At 37.8% G+C, this 15,462-nt stretch overlaps 1 protein-coding gene across 6 annotated transcripts in view; it reads right to left on the bottom strand.

Annotated features, from left to right (window-relative positions):
- The window catches only part of FRY (FRY microtubule binding protein), a 247,097-nt gene that overhangs the window by 115,673 nt on the left and 115,962 nt on the right, over positions 1-15,462 (bottom strand). For all 6 annotated transcript variants that reach the window (XM_032982793.2, XM_032982794.2, XM_032982788.2 and 3 more), the window contains exons 3-4: positions 10,112-10,165; positions 1,616-1,755 (exon numbers count right to left, since the gene is read on the bottom strand). In XM_032982793.2, the coding sequence (XP_032838684.1) occupies positions 1,616-1,755; positions 10,112-10,165 (194 nt within the window). The remainder of the gene's footprint in view (positions 1-1,615; positions 1,756-10,111; positions 10,166-15,462) is intronic.

The following is a 15,462-nucleotide window of genomic DNA, read 5'->3' as shown; positions in this document are numbered from 1 at the left end:
TCCTTGCTGATGGCACCATTTAAGACAGTTCTCAATTACACTTTGGAGCCAAATGTAATTAATTTGTGATATCAAATTCATATTTAGACTTGTGATGGATTTTGAAAAGTGCCTTAAAATTTCTGATGGAGAATTCACAATTAAACTATATTATCTTTTTTAAAACTGTTCCAGTGTTAGTTTTTTAACTTTGGCATCACTTGTCAAATGCTCAAATGCATTCCTTGTGCAGAAAAACACAAATAAATGTCTGAGGTGAGTAGCTTGCAATACAAATACCAAAAACACCCATTTTGATCACCTGATCACAAAGTATACTGAAAAGATAAATGAAATATACAATACTCTTGATAAAATTATACATTAAAGGGACAGTTCTGCAGTCTGAAGCAGTTATGACTGATTTCAGCAAGATTTTTGCTTGCATAAATTCAGCACAATCCTTGTAAAAATTACGAGCTTTAGTGATTTTAATTGTACTTATGTGCTTATAATAAAACATGCATTTATGAGTTCTGCCTGATCAGTGATGAAATAAATTATTTGCATTTTGGTTTCCTTGGTTTCACACTAACTGGAGAAAGGTGAGGTTATACATTCTTTCTGTAACACTATCAATTGTCAGAGTGGCCTTGGTTCACTGCTAAGCTGATTTTCAACTAGATTTTGGGTGGAGCTCCTGAAGACATCTATTTACGAGCAGATGGTCCTGTAACAAGTTGAGATGAAGATGCACTTCAAGGCAAGGATTAATCTTATCCAAAAGCAGATATCTAACTGATGAATCATGACTTCATATTGCCTACTTCTACTGACATAAAGAGTCTGGAAGATTCTGATTCATGTTCATGTCCATGCCCATGTCTACCTTGATATCTAAAACTAGCTCCTACCCCTTTGTCCCAGCAGATATTGACTTCAATAGTTACTAGATCATAATGTGAGGAATTGCCTATGCATTTCCAAACACCAGGTCTGCCAGTGTTGATTCCGCTGCTGCTTCATTAAAGTGTTTAAATATAGTAACAAAGTATTCAGAAAAACAGGAAGTTTGAAGAATATACCTGGACCAAACTGTCAGACCTTAATATAAACTGAGACCAATCTCTTGCGTTATCACTGAAGGACTACTGATATCATAAGAGATCAATGTATTTGTTTTGGGGTCTTTATGTTTGCTTGCTTCTTTGTTTTAAGAGCTAAGTCAATATTGCTAAAGCTCTTTGATTTACATTTTTTTGGATTGAGGATAGGTGTATGTGAAACTTCTATGACTAAGAAGAATGCTGGATCAAAAAATTCCTTCCAAGTGTCACAGAATTATTGCCTGCTCACATGAGTAAAGAAGACAGACACAGTTTATGCAAAACACTCTTTAAATGACATTACAGCATCCAAAAGAGCAGTAAGAAACAGTGTTTGAACTATCAGGAGCGTAATTATAATGACACAACTACTCCATCCAGCTAGAAGCTCAGAGAAGAATTCCCGGAACAAGCAGGAAAAGATGACAACTTTCAAGCAACTGCAACCTCAGAAAAACTGATGTGCAAAATGTAATACATTTTACTTTAGAATCTGTCAAGAATGTATCTATGAATATTCAAAATCTTACCTTTTGGATTTAGTGCTTGTTCTTGGTCTATACTCATGAGATTCATCCTCTATGCCATTCTGTCTTTTATACCAGTCAAACAAAGTGCGCAGGATAGAGGGTAGACAATACTCTGAAAGTGAGCTCATTGAGCTTATTACCTATGGGGAAATACAACAAATCAACAAAGCACCCGGTGTTCAAGTTTCCCCTTCTCCTTAAAAAAACCCCAAAAGTACTAATTCAATGGTTAGACATGTTCTTCCTTGTTTTCATCTCATTTTTGAGATCCATGGTACAAGCAGTGACTTAATATTCTGCATCTCCTGTTGAAACATAAGAAGTACAGTAACGGGCTGTATGTCGATGGTGTCTTTTTACTGATGATGCATTAAAATTGTGTATCATGTATTACAACACACCAGAAAACTATCTAGTTCTTCAAGCGGTTTATTTTTATTTGTTCCACAATGTTGATTTGAGTTTGAGCACATTGTAAGGAAAGAAAGAGTGATGAATCAGAGGCATTGTCTTCATGAGTTGTATCTCACTGCTGATTGCCCCTCCTGAAACTCAGATTATATTGAGAAACCCAACAAGCTCTCCAATAATCTTAAGCAACTGAATGTGCAGATGCATTCATCTTACTATTAGGTTGACACACCTGATAACTTAGACGTATCATATACAGTAAGATATTTACAGTTGCCTGTGTCTTTGTGTGCACAGAGAAGTAAAATATAGTTTAAAATCACTACTTAAAAGCTCTTGATTAAACAGCTCTAGTGGTATATTGGAAAAGGAAATTACTGCTCACTCAATATAACCTGTGTCACCAATTACAGAAGTGTTACTGAACGTGTTACTAGTGAACTACGACTTAAAATTCCTATTAGAGGAGACCACAAAACTGCAAAACATGAAAAGATCAAATCTAGGGTGAAAAGAACCCCCATTATTACACAAGAGGATCATATATGTATTGCAAGTGAATGTTCACAGCTACAGCATTTGTGTACATTCTAAGAAAATAGAAAGCAACTATGTAAAATAGGAGTAAATTACTGATCTGAAGATTTGTGACCGCCTCAAGGTCATGCAGGGATTTCATCATGTAGTGCTGAAGTATGTACTTCATGTCAGGTACACTGATCATGTCATTAACCCTGTCAGATTTATTCATCTGCTTAAATTGAAACCAGCATGTTTCAGTGCTTGTGGAACAACAGTAGAGTTTAATGTCTCATGTAAGACCAAGCTTGTGTGAACTCTGTGACTAAGACAAATCTGGGAGACCGAGCACCTTACATATAGTTCCCAAACATTACTAAAGCCTTAAATGAGAACTTTTGTGGATGACAGTCAGTTTAGATCAATAACTGATCTCTTTTGCACTTTTTCAGCCTCAGAATTTAACTAATTCGCAGTGATGTTGTGGTCTAAAGTTAATGAGACACTCTAAAGATAAAGTATCTTTGTTCTGGTATTATGGCCTAAAATTAAACATGGAGCATTAGAAAGCTATAACAACTGCCTCTGTAAAAATGAAAGTTTCTATAAAAGTACTATTTTAGGAAAGCTTTCAATGCAGCGTTTCCAATATATTTTATTACCTGAAATATGAAACAAGTTGCTGTGGAAGATGGCATGAAGGCACTTCTTGCAGCAGTGACAGGAGGCCTTTCATCAGGAATTACTACAGCAACCCAGGCTCAATTATACCAAAGTCTTCAAGCTTAGACTTCAGATAAATACTTAGAAGACATGAATCACCTAGTGTCAGTGCAAACTATTCCTTACCAACTCAGGATGCTTAGACATTTCAATTGCTTATTGTTTTCCAAGTTTTTCTGAAGCTGGCGTAACACTGGTTGTTAGTTATGAGAAGTTGTTAGTTGGAAGGGTCCTTTGAAGATCATCTTGTTCAACCCCCCCTGCCATGATCAGGGCCATCTTCAACAAGATCAGGTTGCTCAGAGCCCCATCCAACCTGGCCTTGAATGCTTCCAGGGATGGGGCATCCACCACCTCTCTGGGCAACCTGTGCCAGTGTTTCATTGCCCTCATTGTAAAAACTTCTTCCTTATATCTAGTCTGAATTTATGCTCTTTTAGTTTAAAACCACTACCCCTTGTCCTATCACAACAGGCCCTGCTAAAAAGTCTGTCTCCAAACAGACCTTTTAAGAGATCACAATATTTAAGTGTAAGTGAAAAGTTGTATCAATCAGGTCTTCCTGCACATTCACCAACATATTTATCAGCACTGTTCTCCAAAGCCCACAAAAAAGCCAAATTGATTCCTGTTAAATCTCTTCAAGACACACCTTCTCTGCTGAATTTACAGTGTGTGTCTTTAGTAAGGATAAAAGGTCAATACAGCTTTTTTAAATGCTTCTGTCATTGCACTTTTAAGACAGGAAGGAAGGGTGGACTGGGCAAAGACCTGGCTCTCAGGGAACAGGAAGGGAGGGAAGTCTAGCCAGCGTGTTGGTTACTCAACCCTTAAACTTACTGGAAGTAAGTCCAGGAGTGAGATGAATTCTAGCTCTGTGCTGCTCCTGAAAGGGAGTGCACAGATGTACAAATATGTCCTTGTTGGACAAATGATCAAGTTCTTCCATCATAAGTGAACTACCTACTGTATAGCTTAAGGATAAGAAAGCTGCACAAGCAGGGGGCTGTTTAAAACTTGTGTCTACAGAGCATTAAATATAACTTATGTAAATGCTTAATATTTATTTTGGACTAGTATGTAAGAGGGAATTTAATGAAATTCTGCCCAGATAATTTGCTACAATTTATATACTTTCATAAAAATCATTCTATATTGTCAAAATACAAATATAAGAAATGTTTCCGCTAACAGCAGATAGATGCTCATTATTTTTTAATTTCATATATGAATTTCTGTGTGCTTTAACAGCAAATATATTTAAAACTGCATTCAATTTCCAACAGTATCATTAATTTATTGGTTCTGCATTTTTTTCATATGCCATATATGTTAGTATGGATGCAAATGTGCAATTTATTGCCTTTTTAATAATGCAGAATTGCAGTACTTCATTTTTGCATCGTGTTGGTTTATTTTTTGTAAATCTATTACTTGCACAGTGTCTGCATATTGTCTTCAAATTGTTGTTGTATAGAGTCCAAATAATTGGACATTTGGAGTGAGATTTTCCACTTTCTATCAATGCTACTGAAAGCAGAATTTGATAAACTTTGTCTTAGCTATATTTAGGATACCCATAGCCATGCAATAACGTCTTCCCTTCATTCAGTGTTTTTCCGCTCCATGCATGCCTGTAACAATGCCCCATAACTACAAATGATACAGACTGAATGGAAGTAACAGCTGCAGTGAAAACCTTGCTCCTTGAAATCAACAGCAGTACTCTCACTGACCACAGTAAGACTAGGATTTCCTATGCAATAAATGAAATTAAGGAGATAAAGTTAACAATTCCTATTCTAAATACTCTAGACTGGGGCAGAGGGAAGGCAGAACGATGAACTGCCCTAAGCTCTAATCAAAGTAGCTACATGCTCTAAAATGTCTTTGAGACAAAACTTTTCTTTTCTGCTAATGATAGATTTCTAGACAAGTCAACTCAACTTGAAAAATCCGTAAAACAAAACATTAGGAGCAAGTAGTGCAGCTGTGTTTGTGTAGATCTCCTTGAATTCACATCTTCGTCCTAAGCATTTTTTTGGACAGTGCTATGAAGTTACATCTCCCTGGGTACTGTTAAAACTGGTAACTATTAAGTTGGACTCACTCATTTTCATTTATGGCTCTCATTTTGTGAATAAAAACCCAGGATTTTTTATACCTTAATTTTGTAGATGGGTAATTTCACTTAGCTTGCTTCTACATTAGCAATGTTTATAGCTATTTTACTGCTAGGATAACAGTTTACAGGAAAACCCATTTATTTCTAATGTGCAACAGGTTTAGTTCTGCATGTATTACCTTTATTTTTGCCTTCAAATTTCCTTTTTTGCACACTGTTTGAACCCAAAACTCTGATCAGGAGCCAAGGGCTGTTCTATGACCCCATCACCACCATTTCTTATACTTCCTCTATCATGCAGCATTCTGCTGGTGAAGAAGGACAATGTGTAAAATGCAGAGAAAGGGAAAACACAGAAGGGGCCAACTGCAGTACTACTGCCATGATGATGATACTATTATTCACTTAGTACATCTAACACAGTCTTGGATGGGCATAATTATCAGTATGTCATTTACCACATTTAGGCTGTTATGAAAGAGTCACTTAATCATTAGTATGTTGCTCAGTGTCTCATTTGTCTATATTTGTATTTTCCACTTTTTTTATTATTATGCATTTTTATTTTCCTTTTTTTTAGCTTGATCTGTATTTTGTTTAGATCACCTAACAGTATATAGAACATTAAATGTTTTTGTTTTCCAATCTGTATTCTCCAACCTAACGCACTTCTTAGAAGAGAGCAGTATAATTAAAATGAGTGCAAATTTTTGTGCAGTTTGTGCTGAAACTCCTGCAACAGGCACCTCATAGACACAGTTTCATATGAAAATTGAGCCTTGCTGTTAAGTTTTCACTTCTCCAGCCAAAACATTACATTCATTTTGTGTTTTCATATGGAAAAATATCTGCAGGTTGGTCCAAGATTACACAGTGCTCTTTTTCTGCCTCCAGTGCTGTCAGTTCACAGAAGATTTATATACCATGGTAAGAACAAGAGATACTTTAGTAGGCGCTGAGAAAAGACTAATAAAAGTGTTTCCTTGGGTGAGGATAAGCCCCTTGGATAATTATGGGTTTTTTCACCCTAGCTTTTGATCTTTTCATGTACTGCAACTTTATAGTTTCCTGTAATAGGAAGTTTAAGTCATAGTTCAGTAGTACAACGTTTAATAACATTTTTGTAATTGGGAACACAGCAATGCTCTTTGCCAATAGGCAGCTAGAGTTGTCTAATCAACTTTTAAAACGTGATTTTAAATATACTGTAAAGATATTTAAAATCATATGAAAAAAAGACATAATTTCCTGTATATATTTTCTTTATATACATGCTCACCTAAAACAGAAAATGCAGTTAGTGTAAGGAAACCAGTTTGTTAGGCTAATGGTGAGACATTCTGCAAGTCAAGATAAATAAGATTACTTCATACATTGCTCAAGATACTACTAGGAGTTTGAGGAGGGAGAGGCAGCCAGGCAGAGCTCACAAGACAATCCTGTCTGCCTAACAGGAGGCACTGGCACTACCTCCGTATGGAAAGGAACAGCTCTGCCCGTGCACAGTTGGGTCTCTAGGCACCAGATCCATCACCACCATCACAACTTGTATTCCTAAAATGGTATCTGAAAATGGGTGAGAAAAAAATGCTAGTTCTCGAAGAGCCAGAAATAAAGCTGTTTAGGGGAAGTAAGCAATGCTTTCATAATTGTTTAAAATGGTTCTGGGGGTTTCAGTCTTAAACTCGATGCTGATTACTCTGGGTAGGTAAAGTTCCAGTCTGCTCATTGTAAATTACTTCAGAGGGGGTTTTTTGGCTTTGTTTTTTTTTCCACATCTGAAGCTGATTTGCAAAAGGCAAATTTTAAATCAGGTTATGCCTTACTTTTGTTGCTTTTTAATTTACAGCTAGAAGACACAGATATTTTGAAGTGATTAGTGACCTGGTCACTTCAGCATCACCTATCAATTTCATTCAAATTGCGCAGAGATAATTTTGATAAAGTCAAAAAAAAATAAAATCAGGTACCCTTGACAGCGTGTCACTTTTGATGTCTTAAAATTGAAAGCCAGAATTATTAGACACCCCTAGAAAATGTTTGTTCATGGGGATTCTCCCTCTTTTCTGCCTTCATTTCTGTAGTAAAAATGTCAGGAATGTCATTTGTGGCCTTTCCTGTTTTTTCTAGATGACTTTATGTGTTCTGGGAATAAACACAAAAGCTTTCCACACTTTCCCTGGAAGGGAGAAGCAAGGGATTATCAACCTGGTCTTCCTTCATCCCACAGACTCTTTAAATATTTGAGTTAACTTAAAAAAATAAAACTTAAGTGCTTTGACTTAGGGGCACATGCACTCTTGGGTTTTAGTATCATGTGGAATCATGATCTTCAGAGACTTCCAGGTAGACCACACCTTTATTTTTTGTATCGGCAAAATTATCCGTACTTTTGTGACAACTTTATGATACCGACATGCTATCATTTGCAAAACAGCTTTATAATGCTGAGCTATACTGACCTAATCTACTGAGCGAAACATGCCAAGTAAAGACTTTTTGCTCTATCTTCCTGTCTCTACTCAGGCTTAGTCTATCAAATCTCTACAATGTATTATGAATTTCTGAATGAAAATTGAACTACAATTTATACAAACTAAAATGATTCTGGCAAGTTTGAACCACGTTCTTTAAAACAGGCTCATCAGCCAGGCTCAGGTCCCATCTTCCAGTCACAGGCATGCATTAATCCCAGGAGCACTAGAACATCTCAGAACAGTAGTGGTGTTCAAGCAGAAAAACGTGTGAAACCTGAAAAGGGAAACATTCCCAGCAACTCAGGCTGAGGCAGACAGATAGTCTGAAAATTTAAATCTGAATAGTTTGTTTGGAAAATTTCAAGGAACTCAAACCAAGGTTTTCTGACAGGACATCTAAGTATAACAAAAATTTGCCTTTGTTTTTTTGCCTGCATCTGTTTGTTTGGTTCCCCCTGCCCCCCCCAAGCATTCAAAGTAAATTGCTACCATAGGAAATACACAGTTGTTTCACTCTAGGAAGTGTTCACTGTTCTCATTAATTGATCTTGACTTAGTTGTTCCATTTTCTGTCTACTTACCAATAACTAGGAGAAGCATGGGTCTCCCAATTCTTCCTTGTAAAGGGCCACAACTTGCCTAAATATGAATATTTAATCAAATCACGGCCACCCATTATGTGTTTGTTTAATACACTGCAGGAACAGTACCACAGGGTTTGCGTATGTGTGGCTTAATTTGTTTTTCTTTCCCATTTATGTCCAACACTCTTCCCACAGGAAGGAAAAAAAATATATAAAATTAAGGTTAGACTAGCACAAAAAATTTCATTAAACGGCTAGGGAGTACTCACAAAGCAGTTTCCTTTAGCTTACAGTGTCTGGCTTCCCTGCAGCGTCTCTCTGTGGTCACCTCTTGCTCTGAACAGCCCTCCCAGCAGGCTCCCTCTCCCCAAAAAGCAGATACAGGACAACCTAGAGAGCGTCACTTCGTCATGCTAAAATTATGAAATGACCCTTTGTGAATGCCAGCGGCATCACAAGGCATCTTTGCTTCTGGTGCTATGTAATCTAATGTCCCAGAAAACAGAGTACGTGTGTTCAATTCATGTAAGGTTCTGAAGTCCTATTCATACCTACCTCCTCTCCCAACATTAAGTTAGTCAGTATGGCACCTACAACTTCCAGCATTAGCCACAATTGCTTTGAGTTGTTGCTGCTTCTGCCATGTCTTTCTGTCCTGTATTTCTGGCACCACTAGCAGCAAAGTGGTGTGGGAAGCCATGGAGTCAGCAGCAATGGCAACAGCACTGGCAGCTGAGGCAGGAATGGCAGAAGAGCAAATAACTTTTCTGCTTATGACATACCTTGAGTTTATTCTTTCCCTTTCTTGGGAGTGAGTTTTATGAGTTTTGGCATCCTTTATGCAACTTAAAATTCTTTAGCACATATCTATTTTTTTTTTTTAAATATTGCTTTTTTTTTTTATATTGTGTATTTTGATTTTATTTTTATGCTTCTCCCATTTCCCTTACATAATAAAATTATTAACCTAATGCCAGATATAAATGTCATTTTATTAATTACAATTTTATTGTTTTATGAAATGAAATCTAATTCATGATACAAATTCTATTTTAGTTTTTATTTCTTTTCACCTGCCAACTCTTTTTCTCTAATTATTATTTACCTTGTCACATATAGGCAATTATCCTGAGAACCAAATTTATGCTTAATTTTAATTACAACAGGTTGGCTCAGCCTATGTGAAGTGCAGCATACATGTAAGTCATGCTGAGTCACAGCTACAGAGGCAAAACAGACTGAGACTGACAGCAATGACAATGGTTCCACAGGCTGTCACATTAACCAACCCAGAAACCCCATAAAAGAAAGACTGCGGGCCATGTGCCTGTTTCAAAAACAAGATAGCCTGAAAACGTAAAATGTTTTCTTTGAAACCTCCATCAGGGAAGGAACAGCCAGGAAGTAATACATGTGTCTAAAACACTGCAAAAAGCAAGAGGTTCTATGGCAAAAAAATACTGATCTTAAAAACAGTGGAAAAATGCTCCTAGTTTAAAACCAAGATGGTTAGACAAAGCACTCATCATTTTACTGAAGCACATTGAGAGATACTGCTTTTGTAGTATGCAGTGATAGTTTAAGGACACTAAACTGCCTTCCAAGTATTTGTCTTATAGTCTGAGGAATGGAAATAATATAATTTCAAGTATCTTACTTGATCAAACTGGGGGTCTTCTCCTCGTTGCAGAGATTTGGTCAGCGGCTTCTCCTAAAAGAAAATTTATTAAATATGTATTACTTAAGATCAATACTATGGCATAGTCTATCAACTCTACTATTATTTTTCTGTTAGATTTTTACTCGCATAATTTGCCTCCTGATCAGTCTCAAGCTGGAGATAGCGTTTGTTTCACATGCAAAGGAGGCTTCTGTGTACATATGACCTAACGCTGACAGAGTGTCTTTAGTGTATTTCCAAGAAAGAAAAGACTTTATCATTTATTACACCTGATTACTTGGTGCTCACACTGATGATAAATTCTTTTGAAATCCTAAAAAGCATGTGGTATTTCCTTTAATACATAACCAAGGAGCTCTACTTAGCTACATGATGCACCTTGTTGTAATACTACCAGGCGATACAAACATGTCTGTAGATACAGTGCATCATGTTGTGCATATTGAAAGGAAGGTGATTATAGAAGAATCACATACCATGGAGCTCATTTTCAAGGAAGATAACTGTGGAAAAAATGGCTGTATTACTTTTTTAAAAAAAAAAAAAAAAGGAAGAAAGCATTTTTGGGATGGAAGCGAATTTTCAGGGCATGCTCTCAGAGTACTGGGGAAGGCCAAGGAGAACTGCCCAACTCAGAAAGAATCTCCATGCGTGAACATCTATTCACTTTTATGGCCTTTTTGCCAAGAAGGCTCAATTACTGAGGCATGTAGAAGTACATAGTCAGGTATTCTAGATACCTGCAACAGTATGCAAAACATGAATCTCCTAAAACACAATGAAAAAGAACAATACATGAAGGCAGATAGTCTGAAAAACATGTCACTGTCACCATCACAATTCTGCAATGAATTGTACTACTGTTGCTGGTGTCTGAAATGTGCCAGTGCCTTATTCTTCTGTAAATCATGCATCTTTCTTCTCCTACAGCTGCAAGATCGAGGCCCTGCCATCAGCTCAGCATGAGATTTTCGTTTCAGCTTTCAGCAAACTATTACACTCATCAGCATCTGTTAATGTATCACGCAAAATACCATCACTGCCAGGGGATGCGAGATGCAAAACAAAGAAATCTGTAAAGCTGCTGAGATAATGGAACGGAGAGACTTGAGGCGGTCCAAAGATTTCTGTTATTTAATGTTTCTCCCTGGAGAAAATGTTGTCCAGTATAATCTGCCGACTGATTTTGAAATTAATTATGCCGATCCGCTCGTGATGCCAGCTGGCAAGGAGGCTGGCTGCAGGGCGACCACAGTATCCCCTGACTACCTACCAAATAGAAAAATCAACAAAATGCTTTCCTCTGAGTCACTGATTTATGCAGGACAGTCATCAATATTTTGCATTTTATCTCTATGTCTAAAGCGACTCCTCCAGTTTACATTAAGGGCACAACTATTATTTAGAACTTTATGCTAGATTAATGGCAATGAACAGACACCTTGTAGACCAGAAACAGACCCATGACACTTCCCCACCTGCAGTCCTCCTCCTCAATCAGTGACTCCGTGTTACCCTACCTAGTTGTGTCTCATGGGAGGACAATACTTCTTTTGTCTGCTGCCACACATTGAAAAGGGCAGCAGATAAAATTTCGAAAGTTGTGTTCAACTTATTTAAAAGGAAAAAGATTCTTAAGTTTTCGTGGGTCCTGGACAAATCAATGTACTGAGAATTAGTGCAGTTCAGAAAGTAAAACGACATACAACTCTTATTTATTAAATTTCTGATTATGTTACAGAAGACTTGTGCTACCACAGAGACATTTCTTAAGGTCTGTTTCAATAAAAAGGGCTTTGGCATACAGAAGCTTGGTCTTCCCATTCCCAACACTGCAATGCTTGGCTTTCAGAGTAGTATCTAAAATCTTGCAGAAATGCAGTCAGTGTTTCAAGTAGAAATGAGGTATGGGATTCCTTGTCATGTGTTTATCTGTAGGGTGTACACAATTCAACAATACAAAACATGCTCTGGGAACCCAGTTCTGGAACTGCAATCCTGAAGATGTCCTAATTACCTGTTACCTATCTCAGGAAGCACACACACCTCACAAATACTTCAGTTTCTGATGATGACATTCCCCGGGGGCTGCGCTTCTGAGTTAGTGAAGATCCCTCCATTTTGACAAGGCAGTACAACTCATCTCTTGCCCTCTTACAGGCCACTGAACCAGGGCTTCCCAAACGGTGGTATATTCACCTAAAGAAACGTTTCACAGGCCATGCAACAGACTTGGCCTCAGCAGAAGGCAACCCTGGGATGGAGACCAGCCAAGGACACCTACCAAAACCCAGGAAGGGTTCTGCTGCCATAACTCCTCAGTGTGCCCGGTCTAGGGCTTTAACTGAGGCCTTTTTCTTCCCTTCAATCCCATCCCACACCTACTGCTGCTCCCCCTCTCCTCGTGTTCTTGCCAGGCAGCAGCTGCTGCTGCAGCTGTCTCTGCCTCTTCTTCGGCCCCCTGTTCGGGTTGCTGCTCTTGCTGATTTTTCCTCAACTCTTTCCAAGTACGGTGCTGCTGCCGACTCTGCCGGCAGCGCCGGCGCAGCCTGGCTGCACCCAAGCTGAGCACGTGAAGCCAAGTGTCTCTGCACATACCCCCCTGTTCCAGGAGTGGGGTGCCCACGTCAGAGCAACTCAACATCCCCCCTGCAGTGAATGGCAATAACCACAGAAAACTATATTTGGGGCTTGGAGATTTGAGAAAACTCAAAGTTATTACTATTTAATTATTACTAAAGATGAGTACTGAATAGACAATGAACTGAATAAAGATGAAGGGCTAGATACAAAGATAGGTTTTGGTGTCTAAGAGCTCCTAAAATATAAAAAGATGATTGCTTGCATGATGATGGGAACAAGTGACCATGTCAGGAAGACACTCATGCTTAAGTTCAAAGACAGCTCAACTACATGCAGGTGCTTCAAGTGTCCTTTGAAACCAGGATTTTTTCTTCGTGCAATAGATCATTTCTTCTAATCCACTGCAAACAACTTGCCTATTGTATACCAGTTAGTTTCTAATATCCTTACAAATCTTATCACTGCATTTAATGCAGTATTTTCAACATGGTTACTATGGCAGCTACTATATAAAATATATTTATAGTCATGGTAGACATTTTCATTATATACCAAAGGTTCAGGACTGGAAAAGGCAAGGTTAAAAACGTATAATGTGAAATTGCCTCTGAGTAACAGATTCCATAGCAGATATTTACCCTGGAGGTACACTTATTTAAAAGTTTTTTAAAAAAATCTTAAAAATGTTTTCCAGCCTCAAGGCACTATTTTATTTTTATTTATTTTCTTGCCCACCCAACTCAGAAAAGGCAAAGAGGCCCTTTTGTATCACAAGTTGACTCTGTTTGAGTCTCTGTAGCTAGAATACATTCTACAGAAATGTCTTCCAAATCTAGGATGAATAGGTACGCTGAATTTAGAGCCAAAGCTAACAACCACAAAATATGAATAAAGAAAGTTTTGATTAATCTGAAAGAGCCCATAGCTTTCTGGACTATAAAAAACATCAGAAAAATTCAGAAGAATGGACTCTCAATAATAACATTTCCATTTTTAATCACTAAGTTAAACATCCTTATTTCTTCTTTGAAGTGCTGCCCTCAATTGTATACCCTGTATTTGTTCATGCTGGAAATTCCCATGATATGAATACATGTTAGAGATAAGAAATAAACATCAGCAAAGACAATTTTGCATTTGATACTTGAAATTATCCCTTTTCAATAAAACTATTGAAACTTTTTGCATCATCAATACTTACAACACAAAATGCTCACCTAAAAATTAATTTCCTTCCTCTGCCTCACTGCTGTTGTGAAAACATTAATAGAATGTAATAAAATAGAATATGTTGAATATGGAATGGCAAATGTATATTTTATCACATTTGCATGTATCAACTAAACATAATATTTGTAATTTATCTTAAAAATAACGTATCAGTCAAATCCTCTATTCACGCAGGCACACTAAAACATTTCTTCAAAGACTGCCAGATATTTTCAACGGTTAACATATTAATGCTTTTTCAGGGCTGCTACACAAGTATAATTGGGTAAACTTGCACAGGAATAGCTTTTCTCAACCACCTGTCACAGGAGCCAATGTTCAGCGAAACATGAAAAGAAAAGGATGCTGCAGTGTCTATTAAGCATCACTGTGTCACCATGTTATAATGATACACAGTGGCCCATAAAGTTATTTCTAACCTCAGCGACCGTCAGGCACATCATTCCTGCTGACCTCTGACAGCGTGCTGTATTACTGAGATAGAACTGATATAAGAGCAGGGAGGATGAAAGGATATTTTGATACAAAGTGTAACTTTTGCACTACATGCTAGAAAGCAGCCAAACATACTCTATGGAGTAGTCTGTTGGAATGGAAGAGTTACCAAAAAGAAACTGCAGAAGAATGGACCTTTTCTCGTAAAACGCAGTAGACATAGACCTCATTCAGCTACTACAGCTACAATATATATAAAATGCATGCAAGCTCAACCTTAAGAAGCAGAAATCCCCACATGTAATTTTTTCCCCAAGTGTAATTTTTTCCTGCTTATGGTGAATCACCACATAACCCCCTGAATTGAACATCTTTGTCTTCTATACTTTTCAGCAGGAAAGAAAAGTAGCGTTTTGTAGAAAAAGGTCTGCTCCGAAAATAGGTGGATCACACATGCTATATTTTTAATTTTTCCATTGGTTATTTCGTACATAAAAAGATTGGGAAACATATCCCTGTCAATCTCCTGCTCACGTGGTGTGTAAACCATTTTCTGTATCACCTAGAAGAAGACGCCGTGATGCCAATTTGCTTCTGAAGGCTGGGTGTGCAAAACTTTATTCCACGGAGGAGCACCCACCCTTCAGATGCATCTGACCTACCAGCCAGTTGCCTCTGAAAGGGATGGTTTGCCTGTCTGGTGCCTGTGTCCACTTCAGCTGTGTGCTCCTGCCTCCCAGAATGGATCTATGCCGATCCTGCACCGAGCAGGTTCCTGCCGCTGAACTGCGAAGTATTTACTTCTGGTTTGCCCTCTCAAAAATGGATAGAACAGTCTGTGGTCCCACAAAATGCTGTTGTACTGAAAATAGTTCTGAACATCTTGGGAAATAATTTTAATTTACTATGTACCTTTTTCCTATTTGGGAATTCCCCAGGAAGCCTAGCTAATTTATATCTAAAGCAATTAAGAGAGCCAAACTTCCTGACTCGAAAGCACAATCTGTTTACTTTGATAGTCTCCCAAATGTCTCCCACCTGGAACTTCTATGAAACAGGCAATTAGTGTCCTGTTTTTA

The sequence above is a fragment of the Tyto alba genome, unplaced genomic scaffold, assembly GCF_018691265.1.
Source record: "Tyto alba isolate M040663 unplaced genomic scaffold, T.alba_DEE_v4.0 Super-Scaffold_2, whole genome shotgun sequence".
Lineage (NCBI taxonomy): Eukaryota > Metazoa > Chordata > Aves > Strigiformes > Tytonidae > Tyto > Tyto alba.
This window is presented reverse-complemented; position numbering and strand designations above follow the sequence as displayed.